The sequence below is a fragment of the Pristiophorus japonicus genome, chromosome 3, assembly GCF_044704955.1.
Source record: "Pristiophorus japonicus isolate sPriJap1 chromosome 3, sPriJap1.hap1, whole genome shotgun sequence".
In the NCBI taxonomy this organism is placed as follows: Eukaryota; Metazoa; Chordata; class Chondrichthyes; family Pristiophoridae; genus Pristiophorus; species Pristiophorus japonicus.
In genome coordinates this window covers 278,029,291-278,043,025 of record NC_091979.1, presented here as the reverse complement: position 1 = coordinate 278,043,025, position 13,735 = coordinate 278,029,291, and the positions used below count along the sequence as shown (strand labels likewise).

Sequence of the window (13,735 nt, the reverse complement as noted above, 5' to 3'; positions counted from 1 at the left end):
GCTGATGATAATGATGAGGAAGATGCAGATGACGAGGAGGAGGACGACGAGGAAGCCAAGCAACTACCTGAACCCGGAGTACGACGGTGGAGGAGGTGGGCCGTCGCGCCCCTTTAACGACTGCTCGCCAGCAGCTCATCTGTAAACGCTTTGCTGCCTCAAGACTCAGCGGCAACTATTCCACATGGACCATGGTTACTGTTTGGACCTGTTCCGTGATGTTGTGTTGTGTTAATGGAACAAATGATGGAAAAGATTCTTGTTTACTTCAAAAGTTGTGTTAATAATCGAAGAAATAATGGAAATTATTCAGTTATAATTTAAAATATATTTTATTCAAAAGTTTAACAAATCTTTGTTTTGTACTTAACTTAAATAAACATATTCTTGTATCAAACTTTAAAGTTTTCACTTAAGATCACTTACAAACTCTAAGATCACTTACTAACTTTTAAACTTGTAAATGTACTTAACTTACAAAAACTTTTAATTTCAGAACAGTTACAACAGTAACAACAATAACAACAACAGCAGCAGCGAAGAAAGGCTGCATTCATCTTCACCTTATTTTAAGACCGCCCGCTGCGCTTGGTCTTGGTGACTCCACCACCACTGCCCGCAGGTGTTGGCGCAGCGTTTCTTGGGTTGATACCAAGCTTATTCTTTCAAACAGCTCGGTAATGTGCACTTCTTGATGGGGTGGGGGCAGGCGGTAATGTGGAAGGACCGGCTTGGTCCTCTTCAGAGGCTGGTCTGGAGATTGGAGTGGAAGTGGCAGTTGATTCTGGCAATGGGCGCGGGGTCTGGGCCTGTTCCCTTATTGCAGCAGCTAACTCCGAAATTCCCTCCCTCATGTTCACCAACAGTGTCTCAACTACCTGCAATACTCCCTCCCTCACGTTCAATGACAGCGCATCAGTTACCTGCGACATTCCCTCCCTCATGTGCACCATGGTTTCAGCTGACTGAGATATTCCCTCCCTCATGTTCCTGGACAGCGTTCCCATTTCTCGAGAGAGTGTTGTTACTTCTCCCGACAGTCCCGATACTTCATCACCCACCCCACTGATGGTGTCCAGGAGTGATCGCGTAAGGTTAATGCTCGCCACACTCATTGACATCATCTGAACCACATCTGTTAGATCCTGCACCTCAGGAGAGCGCGGTTGAGCTCTCCTTCCCCTCCTCACCCTAGGTGTGCCTTGCTGCATTCCACTGGGACCCGCAGCCTGGGATGGTGGGGCCCTGGGTGTGCCTCGCTGCACCTCACTGGAATCCCCAGCCTCAGATGGTGGGAAACCATGGAATGTCCCACCAACACTCAAACCACCACTCAGGGAAGGGGCTGGCACCTCAATGGGCAGCACGTGCACCTCCTCCAAAGTGAGTACAAGAGTGTGGACTTCATCCATCCCTTCCCCCTCACCCCCATGCTCTTGGTCTGGAAGGTGGGATTGGAAGATGTTCTCCTCTTCAGGCTCGTCCTCGTCTGAATCTTCTTCTGTATTGGCTTCAGCATCGTCAGGGTTGGCCTCAGGTTTTGCAAAATATAACAGAACAGGTAAATGGTTAGCAGCGGAGGAGGGGCAGGGTGGGTGGTATGAGTAGGCTCACACAGCACAGGCAGCAGGCTGATTTGAAGGACCACAATGAATGATAGCACATTGCATCAACCAAAGCGTAGCTGATGGAGACATCCCCATGAACCGAACCATGGCTAGCTTGTGCAGTACTTAACATTTAGGAAAACCAGACTGTGGAATTTGCAGGGCTTACCCTCTCCCTCGACTGTGGGCCCAGCTTGTGCAGTGGTGGTTGCTTTTCTCCAAGCAGGATCCATCACAGCAGCGACCCTCTCTTCCTAGGGTGTCAGTGGGTGCAGATTTGCCGGGCGTCCTCCTGTTCGAGTTCTTTCTCTTTTGTTGTGTGCCACCTTCCACTGCAAAGATGAAAATATAACTTTTTAAAGAGAGGGTGTCTTTCTGCTGGGTGGGACATATACAGATGGTCACATTTACAATTGCAATTCCAGTGAAGAAATGAAAATATTACTTACACTAACTACTTGACCAAGGTCTTGCCACTTCTTTTTCACTGGCCTCCAGACCGTAGGATGGTCACCATTGTATAGTAATCTTCTGCAAGTTGGTTCCAGCGTTTCTTCATTTCTTTGGGTGGATGTGACCTCTGCTGTTGTCTAGCTCCTGCCATCTGCCCTCAATTACATTAAATAGTGCCTCCACATCATCCTGTAAGAAATTCTTGGTCCTTGCACCACGTTGTATCTTGTATTGCATCTCCATTTTTCCAATGAGAATTAAATGTTCTCACACACAACTGACTTTTTAAAAACGGCTGATTGCAGACCAGGAGCTGTACTGCGCATGTGCGCCCATAGGAATCACGCCAAAAACGTCTCTTTTTTTGCGCATATGCAGAAGGGGCAGCATCGTTTTTTTGGCGCAGACATTTGGCTCCAACCCCCGAGGCTGCAGGACACTCTGTGTGGCACCAATTTTGAAAAACAGAGTGGGGAAACTTGGCACATTTAGTTTTGGAGCAGTTGTCGCCTGGAAAAACGGGCGTAACTCTGGCAATACGCCAAAAAATGGCTTTGGGCAAAACTGAGCCCTATGGGTAGGAAGTCCATTGTAGACATTTTTGCAAAATGTTATTTGAATAAGTTGCACTGATAATTTGTAACTTTAGATAAGTTCCAATGGAAACTTTCCCAAGATGTTCATACGGCAATTATAATTGAGTGTGAACATACATTTTAGTCTCACTTGTAATCTTTAAATTTAACAGAGATTTCATATTGGACTTCATGCTACGCATGAACTTGATTAATATTATCTTTACTGAAAGTAATTACATTTAGGAGAAGATATACTTATTGCAGTAATATCACACATATAATAGCTATTTAAATTTACGGGAGGAAAGGCGTGTTGGAAAAAACAGATTATAACATTGCATTGGGAGAACGTCACAACTTTTTTTTCCAAGTACTATAATATGAATAGGCTAACAATATTGTTGCCAACTTGTATTCTTTTGGTTGTCTAAAACTAGAATGTATGCAACACTCAAACGTTTCTTCAATGTACAAAAAATTCTGAGACAGATGGCAGCTAAGGCACTTGGATGGTACAAGGAGTTGCAGCAGAATCATTTCACATCCAAAATCTGGGTTCAAATAAAACTCAGATTGATGACATAGCAGGCTGTTTTCTCAGCAGTTGCAAGGATCACATTTAAAATGTGATAATGCAATCTCGACTAAGCACTTAATATAAAACTGGCCACAAATTGACTCAGAGCTATTTTTTTTCTTGGTGCTTCATTTTCATTATAATTTCGAACCGTACAACATTCTGTGAACATGCAGCTTTGAGAATACAACTTGATTAACAAAAAATAAGAAAATAAAAGTTGCCAACAAGAATGCACCTATCTGCAGTAGTGCTCTATTGACATTTTGCAAGCAGCTAATGAGCCACTTAACCAGGATGAACATTGAAATGTTTGTTCATGTAAATGCTGCATGTGCAATATTTGATTAAAATAGCTCAAAGATTGTTGTGATTACCCTAATTTATTCACCAAACAGCGCACTAACTAATAACATCTATAATGGAATGCCATGATCAGATTTTTAATTGGCAAGATGGCCCACAATTATGTAAGGTAGGCAGAACACATGGCAAAATGTCACTCAAAATGTGAATGCAGGGTCAACTATGCAGAGGACCTATCTCGAGGGCCAGAGGAATTTGCACAACTTAAAGAGGAACACAAAGATAAGACATAATGATTGTAAAGTAGCAGCACTGAACATGAAGGAAAGTAGTAGTTACAGAAATTGAGCTAATGTTTGCTGTAGCAGGGCATCTAACATAATTAGACTTGCCCGTGCACATTTAGCTTTTTACATTTTTTTGCATGGCAAGTTACTGAAAATGTGAGTTGATGTCAAAGCGAGGGAAACAGTGCATCTGGGACCTGAGTGAACAATCTGGGCAAGCAATCTGGTTGAAGCATTGTGAAATAAATAGCACAAGGACTCAGATTGAAGTGTAAATTAGAGTGGGTGAATTCAATGCCAAATCAGGTACAAAAATACAAAATAAAAAAGGAAAGAAAGATTAGATTGCGAGAAAAGGGACAGCATGGGATGTTAAAAAAATTTAATTTTACATTTTTAAATCTCCAACAATTAAAACCTGAAGGAATGAGACTCCACACTTGTAAGAATTAATCTTCAGTGCCAGAGAGGTTGATTGGCAGTAATAAATACTTATCACATTGTTAAAAATGCTATTTAGGCTGGAATGGACAAGACTTTCTGTAGCTAGTTTAGTCCGTATGTACATGTAAATACAGCAACTTCACGGTGTTCATTGCATTTCAATGGTAAGACAGGCAGCGAGGTGCCGTTTTCACGAAGCTCACGGTGGAACAGAGCATCGTGGACAGCAACTTTTGGATATTTTCTTTTAACCACGCATCTGCCCCTCACCTGAAGTTGCTGTACCATTTGCGCATAAATAATGGCAAGCGCCATTAGCTTGAGAGGAAAATCTGGGCCATTAAAAAAAGTGAACACAGGAAGGTGAGCTCCCAAATTGGCAATCTCACAGAGAAAGATCATAAAGGTGGCTGGAGTTAGAACTGGAAAAAAAAAAATCACTGACTGTGTAGGGACTGGGCTGCTCTACTGAAGTTGACATTCAAGCTGCTTAAAGTGAACTTTTGAGTTTGATGTAGTTCCTCTTAGATGCTTACTGAATTCTAATACTGCTGTATGAAACTGTAAAAAATATACAGTACAACTACAAAGCACAAGGTGTCCAAAGTTATTTTGTCTTAAACTTTAAGAATGAGAAACCAGTAAGAACAATCAGAGGTGGGGAGTGGGGGGGTGGTGGTGGTGTGTGGGTGAGAGAAACGAGGAGGTAAAGGAACTGGAGAGAAGCTGCCTGCAGCTCTATGGTCAGTAAGAATAGCTTTGAATCTCCTATTCCTTATTGTGCAATGTTGTTAATAAAGGAAAATGATAACATCTCAATTTTCTCCCAGCAATAGATTATTTGCAACTACTGACAAAAATAAGCTTTAAAATACAAAAAAAAAATTCCAAATGATAAGGGGGACAAAAGCTCAGGCTCAAGTAGCAAAAGGTGATTTTAGGATTGTTTTCTGAAAGTTCTTCTTCATGCAGAGAGTGATCAACGCGTGTGAAAAGGACTTCCAAATAAAGTAATGAAGGCAGAAACCCTGGAATCATTTAAGAAACAATGGGGGGGGGGGGGCGGGTTCAGGGTCTTTCTGGGTGGATGAATTAAGATGGACCAAATGCCCTTCCTTGTCAGAGCATTTTGTGAAGTTAACTAACTGTCCCATCCATTTTATATGAAGAGAATTGAGATGCCCATCTTTATTACAGAGTCCAAATTATTGAAAAATGCATCTACTAGGTGGTTAAAAATCAAAATCTTCTAGGGGGGGAGCCATGCCCTCAAATAAATCACCCAAAAAAATAAATCTTTTGCCTTCAACACATGCATCCCTTCTCTTGGGTTATCTTAAACTGCACCAAGATAAGTGGAACACAGGATCAAGCTAGTAAAAGGTAGTTCAGGACTGATTCATGTACATGTGCTTTCCCCCCTCCAATAAAAGTTAAGGCATATTGGGTTTAATCCAAGTATCCAAGACTCAAGCTACTAGCCCAAGTCTCCCTGAATTTTTAGGGGAAAATTTCCAAGTCCCCTCGTCATTGGTGGGACATAGCATAGAATGGGAGTTGCCTGCTGCATGTGAGACCCTACAAGTAATGTGGTAGCTCAGATAATTTCACCATTAGCGTCATGAATTGTTTGCACAAGTCATAGGTTTATAGTCTGTTTTTTTTTTAGGTCATCAAATTTTGCTAGTTTTCCAGGTTGGCATGTTTGCACTAACTCACAGGTTACATTGTAGAGCATGCATTAATTCAGACACATAAGTAAGTTAAGGGATAAATAGGAAAAGGGTGTAAGTAGCATAAGATTGAATGTTTGAATAAGATATATTGGGCTGGATTTTTGGGCAAAAACGCAAGCGATACGTGAAAATGACCGTTTTCGCTGCGTTACCGGTTTAAGGCCGAACATTCGGCACTTGGTCACAAAGGGAGGTGGTGCATAATCATTCGCAGAGCAAAAACGTGATCCTCGTCAACTTTAATGCAGGGTCAGGAGCGCTGCGAGAGAGGCCTTGGGAGGAGGGAAATTAAAAACATTCAAAAAACATTACCAAGACCCTTACCTAACAAATCGCTGCAAAAACATTAAAAAAAAACTTCAACTTACCTTTTTTTCAGGTTTTCCAACTTAATGCTGCTGGTAGGGCTGCACCTCGAGTGCCGCAACTCTGATGGTGACAATCCCAGTCGTTATACGTCCGGTGCTTCCAAGCGCCACCGCAAACAAGGAACCGAGGATTGCGACCGGGTTTTTGCCGCGGAGGGTCAAAACGCAGCGAAAACCCAGTCGCAAAGCACCTGAAAATCCAGCCCATCGAACTCATCATAATAAATTATTTTGAGGACCTTTTTTCTGTGTGACAGAGAAACTAATGTCCAATTTGAAAAATTCACCATTACTTAGTAAAATCAGTTGCATTTAAATGTATGGCATTATATACCTTTCAATTAGAATAATTGGCTGTTCTAATGATGAAGTAAGGTGGGAGAAGGCTCGTGTGGAGCATAAATACCGGCAGAGACCTGATGGGCCAAATGGCTGTTTCTGTGCTGTAAAATTCTATATAATTCTATATGCTAACCTATATAAATTACAGAAAATTATGAGCATGAGTGTTTACATTTTCAGTATTTGTTACATAAAATATTTCAAAATTAAGGTATATTAGGCTGAAGTAACATGCAACATATTGTATTATTAAAATGATAAGCTTTAAATTGTGAATAAAACTTAATTTTTGTCTAGATATAATTTAAAAATATTCAAATCATACACAGTACAAATTTTGCAAAATTGATTATTTCTTAGCACAGGTTTTAAAAATTAAATGCTAAATTATTTGAGAAAAAATGACATTTGGCACTCCAAGATTTACAATCATTTTAATGGGATGAACAATTGCTGATTCTCCAAAAAGGGAAATTACATATGAAAAAAAAATCCAAAAGAAGTATGTGGCATTTTCATAATGGCCCTGAATTTGCGGTCGGTGATTTCCCCCGGGGAAATGCCTCTGATCCACAAATAAAATGCCCACATACCTGGTGGTCTGGGAGGTACGAAGATCTGCGGTCCTGGGCCTCTCTGGGTACCCGCGGGTAGAGGCCCACGTATCCCAGGGGCGCATGGAGTTCACAAGTGCCCCTGGGATCATGTGGGCTGGCCTAACCAATAAAAGAAGGAAATCCTCATTCATGCTTGTGGGGATTCTGTATGTACAGAAACCCCATAAGCATGAATGGGAATACCCAAAAAAATACATGTACACATCAAATAAATTAAAAAAAACATTACATATTTAAAATTAATTAAATGCCATTTAATTAAATATTTAAAACAAAATTTTAAATTTTTGAAAAATAAATTTAAATATTTTAAGGGAGCTAAAAATAACCTTACCTATTGTATAGGTTTTTTTAAATGTTTAAATGATTGAAAAAAAATTATTTTAATGTGTTTTTAAACTCTTACGCTGGTAAAAGCAAGCCTTACATCTGCTTTTACCAGGCGCAAGAATTTCATGGGCAATTGCTGAGCAGAAGTTGGGCAAATGGCCCAACTCTCCGCCCGTGGATGCCCTTTTCTCCGGGATGCGTTGGATCTGTTAAGAAGATTCTTTTGTGCGCAAAAACCCGGAACTTGCGCGGCCCTTACAGGCATGTATGCACCTCTTACGCGTCCGTAGGGGCCACAAATTACGGACCCAAGTATTTTTAATAAATTGAAAAGCAGCCCTTTAACTATAAGCTGTAATACGTGATTTTTGATTACCAATGTGCCTTCCTGGAAATCAGCACAAAACAAAAAGTAAAATAATGTAACTAGAAGTAACTTACAACAACCATGACATTTTTCAAGCAACACATTACAGGTATATCTTGAAAATTGAAAGTGATCACTGCACTGACAAAACCAGCAGATTTCCTCACCTTCTGTCAATTCATGGTGGGTAGGCAGCCTTCACAATTTTCTCTTGAAAATTTAGATGAAATTGAAAACTGAGTACTACACTCAGCAATCTGAAACATTTTCTGAATGTCAATGTGTCAGCAACTCAGTCATGCAATGCATTCACCCAGTGCAACATCATTCGAGTATTCATAACAATATACTGCTTCTCATGTGATCCTGGTATAATCCATTTCTACAGGTTAACATTTAGTGGATCTAAAATTTTCACAACCGGTGGACGGATAAATTTTGATGCAAACGGTACATTGCATCTCCTAACTTACAACTAGGACATGCAAGATTTGCAGCAATCCACTGAGTACCAAACTTCATAGTACACTCATGATTTAAGATTTAGCCAAATATATATGGCGTGATAGCTTTTACTGAAATTAGATCATCTACACTCTCTTTTATTATATACCTTGACTCAGATGCTGAACAATGAGTTTATTATTTCAATCCCTGGACATAAGAATATCTAAAATATCAATGCTTTGTTTTATTACTGCTAGAAATAACTAAGTATTACAAATGCACCATGTTTATACAGAGTTCTCCATATCCCTTATTAATAGAAATCTACTGTGATGTATGAGTAGCATCAAAAATACAGGGAATATTTTGAAAAATATCTGAAAATATGACTGCAATAGATCAAAATATATTATAGGGATATTCGTGTACTTCTTTAGGATAGCAAATTCATAAACAAACTGTAAAGATAAAATGTCACCACATATACATGCTTTCTATTTTTCACAAACCATTTTAAAAGTACATAATTTAAATTTAACTTGCCTATTTATGCATGCTAATTAATAATATAGAATAGTCATACCAGAACAGGTATTTCCATTGTCAAGTAACCCACATCAAGGCCCACACCCATCACCCTTGTGCTCGCTGACCTATATTGGCTCCTGGTCCACCAGTGCCTTTAATTTTAAAACTCTCATCCTTGTGTTCAGATCCTACCATGGTATCACTTCTCCTTATCTCTGTAACTGTCTCCAGTCCGACAACCCTCTAAGAACTCTGCATTCCTCCAACTCTGGACTCTTGTGCATTCCATACTTCATTCGTCCCCACCATTGGTGGTCGTATCTTCAGCCGTCTAGGACCTAAGCTCTGGAATTTCCTCCCTAAATCTCTGTCTCTCACTACTCCTTTAAGACCCTATTTAAAAACTACTTTTATGACTTATTCACCCTTCCTAATATCTCCTTGTTTAGCTGAGAGTCAATTTTTGTCTTATTACGCGTGTGTGAGGCACCTTGTGATGTTTTCCTATGTGAAAAGATCTATATAAATACAAGTTGGTGTTGTTTCTTTCATCCTCATCCATAAACACTTAAAAAAAAAATTCAACTATATTTTCAAGAAAAAATCTAGAGAAAAAAATACAAAAGCTAGCTGTTCTATCAAAATTGGCGATTAAATATGGGTATCACTGGAGTTATCCAACTGATATTTTCAGGAACAATATAGTAATGCTATAACCTGTGGTTGTAATGTTGAGAGGGAGAAAATTGGTTTAATTCATTCTCCCAAAAAATTTAGCCGATATGAACACAAATGTGTTTAGTAGGGATACAATAGGCAGAGTTCCTGGTGTATCCCTCCATGCATTTCCTACTGGCCAAAGAAGTAATTAACTGGAAGCAGACCAAAAGCATGAGACAAGATACAATGTAAAAATACAGAAAACAGAGGGTGGGTTCCTGTCAATGCAAGGTATATACTTCAATTAAAAAAAGTCAAAATAAATCCATTTTGAATATAGTTGAAAATGTTACGTTTAATACATGGGAATTCCAGTTATAAAATCCTGTGCTAACGTGCCAGGTTCTTGAAAATGATTCTTTGTTCAGTCTTGTACAATGCGTTTTGAAAACATTATTTGAGCAACTGTCAGCGCCATTCACGAGGTAATGAGTTTAAAATATGAAAATTAGTCTGTTTTAAGTCAAAACAGCTTCTGAATGCTACATTTCAAAGGGAAAGTGCAATTCTGAAGTCTGTGGCTCCCACAAAGATGACTACAAAAATCACATCTTAAGAGATAAATAGTAATGGCCTTTCCTTCATTAAATGCAAATGCATAAGTTCACCTTCTTTTGTATGTACTTTGTGTACCTATAGTTTTTTTCAATAACTTTAGAAGGAATTCATTACCTCAACACTGTGCTGGTCTTATCTATCCCATTGTATTATGTATCTATAAAAGCACGGAGCAACTCAAAACAGTACACAAACAGGATTTTATTTGGCAAATAGAAATAATGGCAAAGTTAAGATTTAAGTTTAATATGTGTTAAATCTCCAAAAAATAGAAACGTTTAAAAAAAATTTATATTGAAGAATAAGCATCAAACCTGTCAAGGTATTGCTGATAATGCAACAGCACCACAAAAGTGAATGTGCTTTATTGCACCAACACAGCAGGTTTGATAGTTACTTTTTAGGAGCATAGAAAGAGAAAAATCTATGTTAGAGAATGTGTAAGGCTTCATTATGGTTTGGCTCTTGTCTAACTTGTTCGCAAGTGTTTATACTGCAAAATAATTATAAATTATGACTACTATAACATTCAACTCTGCCATAATCATCTTGAGGTTCGTGGTATAATGCTGCAGTCAGTTATTCATACCACAGCACATTTCCTTTCCCACCAATTTCTTTCCATGACTTGGGAACCTTTCTGATTCTAAACTAGAGAAACATATATATGGCTAGACTATTAACACTTCTGTAAAATGAGTACCAGTATATTAATCAAATAAATTAAAGATTTTCTGTTGATAGTGTATTCAAAATATTCTTCACATCAGTCACAAAAATGAAAAGTGAACTAACTCTTACCCGAATAAATGAAGGAAAGCCTTGACCATAGTATCCAACAGCAAAATAATCCGGTTTTGCTCGAATCACTCTAACAATGTTCTCATAGAATTGGGCTTGTTTTTGCTGCAAAAGTGATCCACAAAGTACTTCAAATGATTAACAGTTCACACAAGCAAAAAATAATTACAAAGTATTTTGCATGATCTGCCATTTAATGTCTTACCAGCAATTCACTGAGTTGTTCGTAATCAAACAGCTCATTTTCATATTGTTCTGCGAGCTCTTTGCCTAAAGAAATGGCCTCCTCCCACATCTGATAAACAAGAGAGAAAATGAAACACAAAGCAGAAGTACTTAATGTTTTCTAATTACTTATTAGTTAATACTCAATACTAATCTCTATGTACTTGGCAGTTATGTCAAGGTTAGTATGTTTCATTTCAATAATTCTTTATGCTTGCAAAGATTCTGATTATTTGTGCCCAAGAATTGTGCAGTCATTTATTTACTCTAAATGACTAGTGTGAAAATTCTGAACATCCATTCTCACTACTTTCACTGCCGAAGAAAAACATTAATTCTGGAACAATTGTACACTTAGAAGAACTCAGTTGCCTTTTAACTTGCCCGTGACAATGAAGCATCCTGCTTTTCAACCTACCCACGGCAGTGAAACATTATGCTCTTGACTTGCAGAGAGTATGCACGTATTCCTCAGTTTACCATCTGAAGATTAGATTTAAATTTCACAAAAAACAGAAGGGCTGGGGGGGGGGGGGGGGGGGAGAGTGCTTAGGAGTTTGGAGATTGGGAGTCGCAGGGTTTGGTAGATCAGGGATGTGGGTTGGGAGATCAGGCCCGCAGGGTGGGAGATAGGAGATTGGGAGTCGGACATATTGGGGTGGGGTGGCCGGGAGCGGTGACGATCGGGAGGGTCCTTTAATTTGAAGTCAATAGGCCAGTTCCGCCCAGTACCACATTCAGGTAGGTTACTTACCTTTTTTGTTGCATGCATTCTATTGGGCTGGTTTTCCTGAGTGCAGCCTGCGATTGCACTAGCTGCCTCAAGGCAAACCAATGTTGGAAGGGTGACCTCAAGCAGGAGTTAGGTTCTAATGCCTGCTTCAGGACTGGGTAATAGATGCCTTTCATTTGTCCTTACCCAATATGGCGGTTGCCACATTTTCGACTGGAAGTGTATTCGTGCTTCCTGTCTGCCATTTTGGGGCCTTTGTAGGTTGTGTAGCCCCTGAAAAACAGGTGCTACGCAGCCCAATTTCTAGCCCAGTGAATATCAAGAGGATATGGGTATGTACATTTTCCTTAAGGATTTTAAAGGAATATATATCCAATGCCATGCTGTTTAAAGGAACTTGCAAATTAATCTGCAAAGAAAAACATTCAAATGTGAACAATTTAACTTTTTTGATTAGCGATGCTGGCCAACTTTTTATTTTGCTTTTGCATGGCTGTTCAGTTGGTGTTTATATACACATAGACTGATAGGCCATTCCATCGCATTACACTGCATATTTAAACAAACAGGGCATTTACCAAGTTCACGAAAATTATAGTGAAGATTTTGTTATTGATTGAGATGACAACTCATTCTTTCTGGAGGGACATGCAGGGATGTGCTGTTTCATGTAAGCTAATTTTTCAAAAGGAACCGATAAAATGATGGAGCAGGGCCACAGAAAAATTGTGTTCTTATTACAGAATCCAAGTAATCCATGTCCCTCACCCCAGCCCAAGTGAAAAGTGTCCTACTCCAATCCCTGGCTCTGATTTGTTAATCCAGAAGATTGGGTACTGCTGCATGCAATGGGTAGAAGTTCCTGATCCTGTGATAACTTTGTGTGATCCAGGATCCCCACCAACACTGTGCAGCAGAGTTCCATCCTTGGAGAAGCATTTGGCAGAAGCTGGGATGGACGATGAAGGATTATTCTGGGAAAATAGATGCAGTAAACTGGAGAGAAGAAGGTAAGAATAATTTCAATGTGTACTACATGGGGAGTGAGGAGGATGTGAAAGCAGAGTACTAGCATGAATTGATTAGAGGAAGAAATATGGAAGGGTGAACTGGTAGAGCTGCCAGCATATAGGGCCCAAGTTTCGGGCCGCGCCTAAAACGGCGCAGCCCAGAACTGGACGCTCATTTTTCGCGTCACAAAGTGCACCTAAAAAAAACTTACCTATTCTCCGGCTCCCTGCAGGTCCTCTGGAGCTGGGCGCAGCGCAGCACGAGCTATAGGGGGCGGAGCCAGGTCCCTGCGCTGAAAACAGCGGGCGCGCATGTGCAGTAGCTCCAGGCGCCCAAAACTGTGGGAGGGGCCCGAAGCACGCAGCCCCTAGCCCTGGCCGAATGGCCTCACTGGGGCTGCGTGAATAAGGCTCCTCCCACCCGACCGGACTGCTCCCCCCCCACCCCCGGACCCGACCCGACCTCTACCCCCCCACGACTCTCTCTCCCCCCACCCCCCCCCGGACCTCCGCGGCTCTCTCCCCCCACCGGACCTCCGCGACCCCCACCCGAGACCCGACGCCACCTACCTGTAAATCCAGCCCGAAGTCTTGGGCCCGGCCATTCAGCCTCCCTCCCTCCCTCCCTCCATCCTCTCTCCCTTCTCCCACTCTCTCCCCCCACTCCCCTCCTCTCCCCCCTTCTCCTCCTCTTCTCCCCC

General features: G+C 40.6%; 1 protein-coding gene across 2 annotated transcripts in view; it reads right to left on the bottom strand.

Moving 5' to 3' along the window:
• dock1 (dedicator of cytokinesis 1) overlaps positions 1 to 13,735 on the bottom strand; it is an 816,280-nt gene that overhangs the window by 125,920 nt on the left and 676,625 nt on the right. For both annotated transcript variants that reach the window (XM_070876753.1, XM_070876754.1), the window contains exons 39-40: positions 11,272 to 11,361; positions 11,067 to 11,171 (exon numbers count right to left, since the gene is read on the bottom strand). In XM_070876753.1, the coding sequence (XP_070732854.1) occupies positions 11,067 to 11,171; positions 11,272 to 11,361 (195 nt within the window). The remainder of the gene's footprint in view (positions 1 to 11,066; positions 11,172 to 11,271; positions 11,362 to 13,735) is intronic.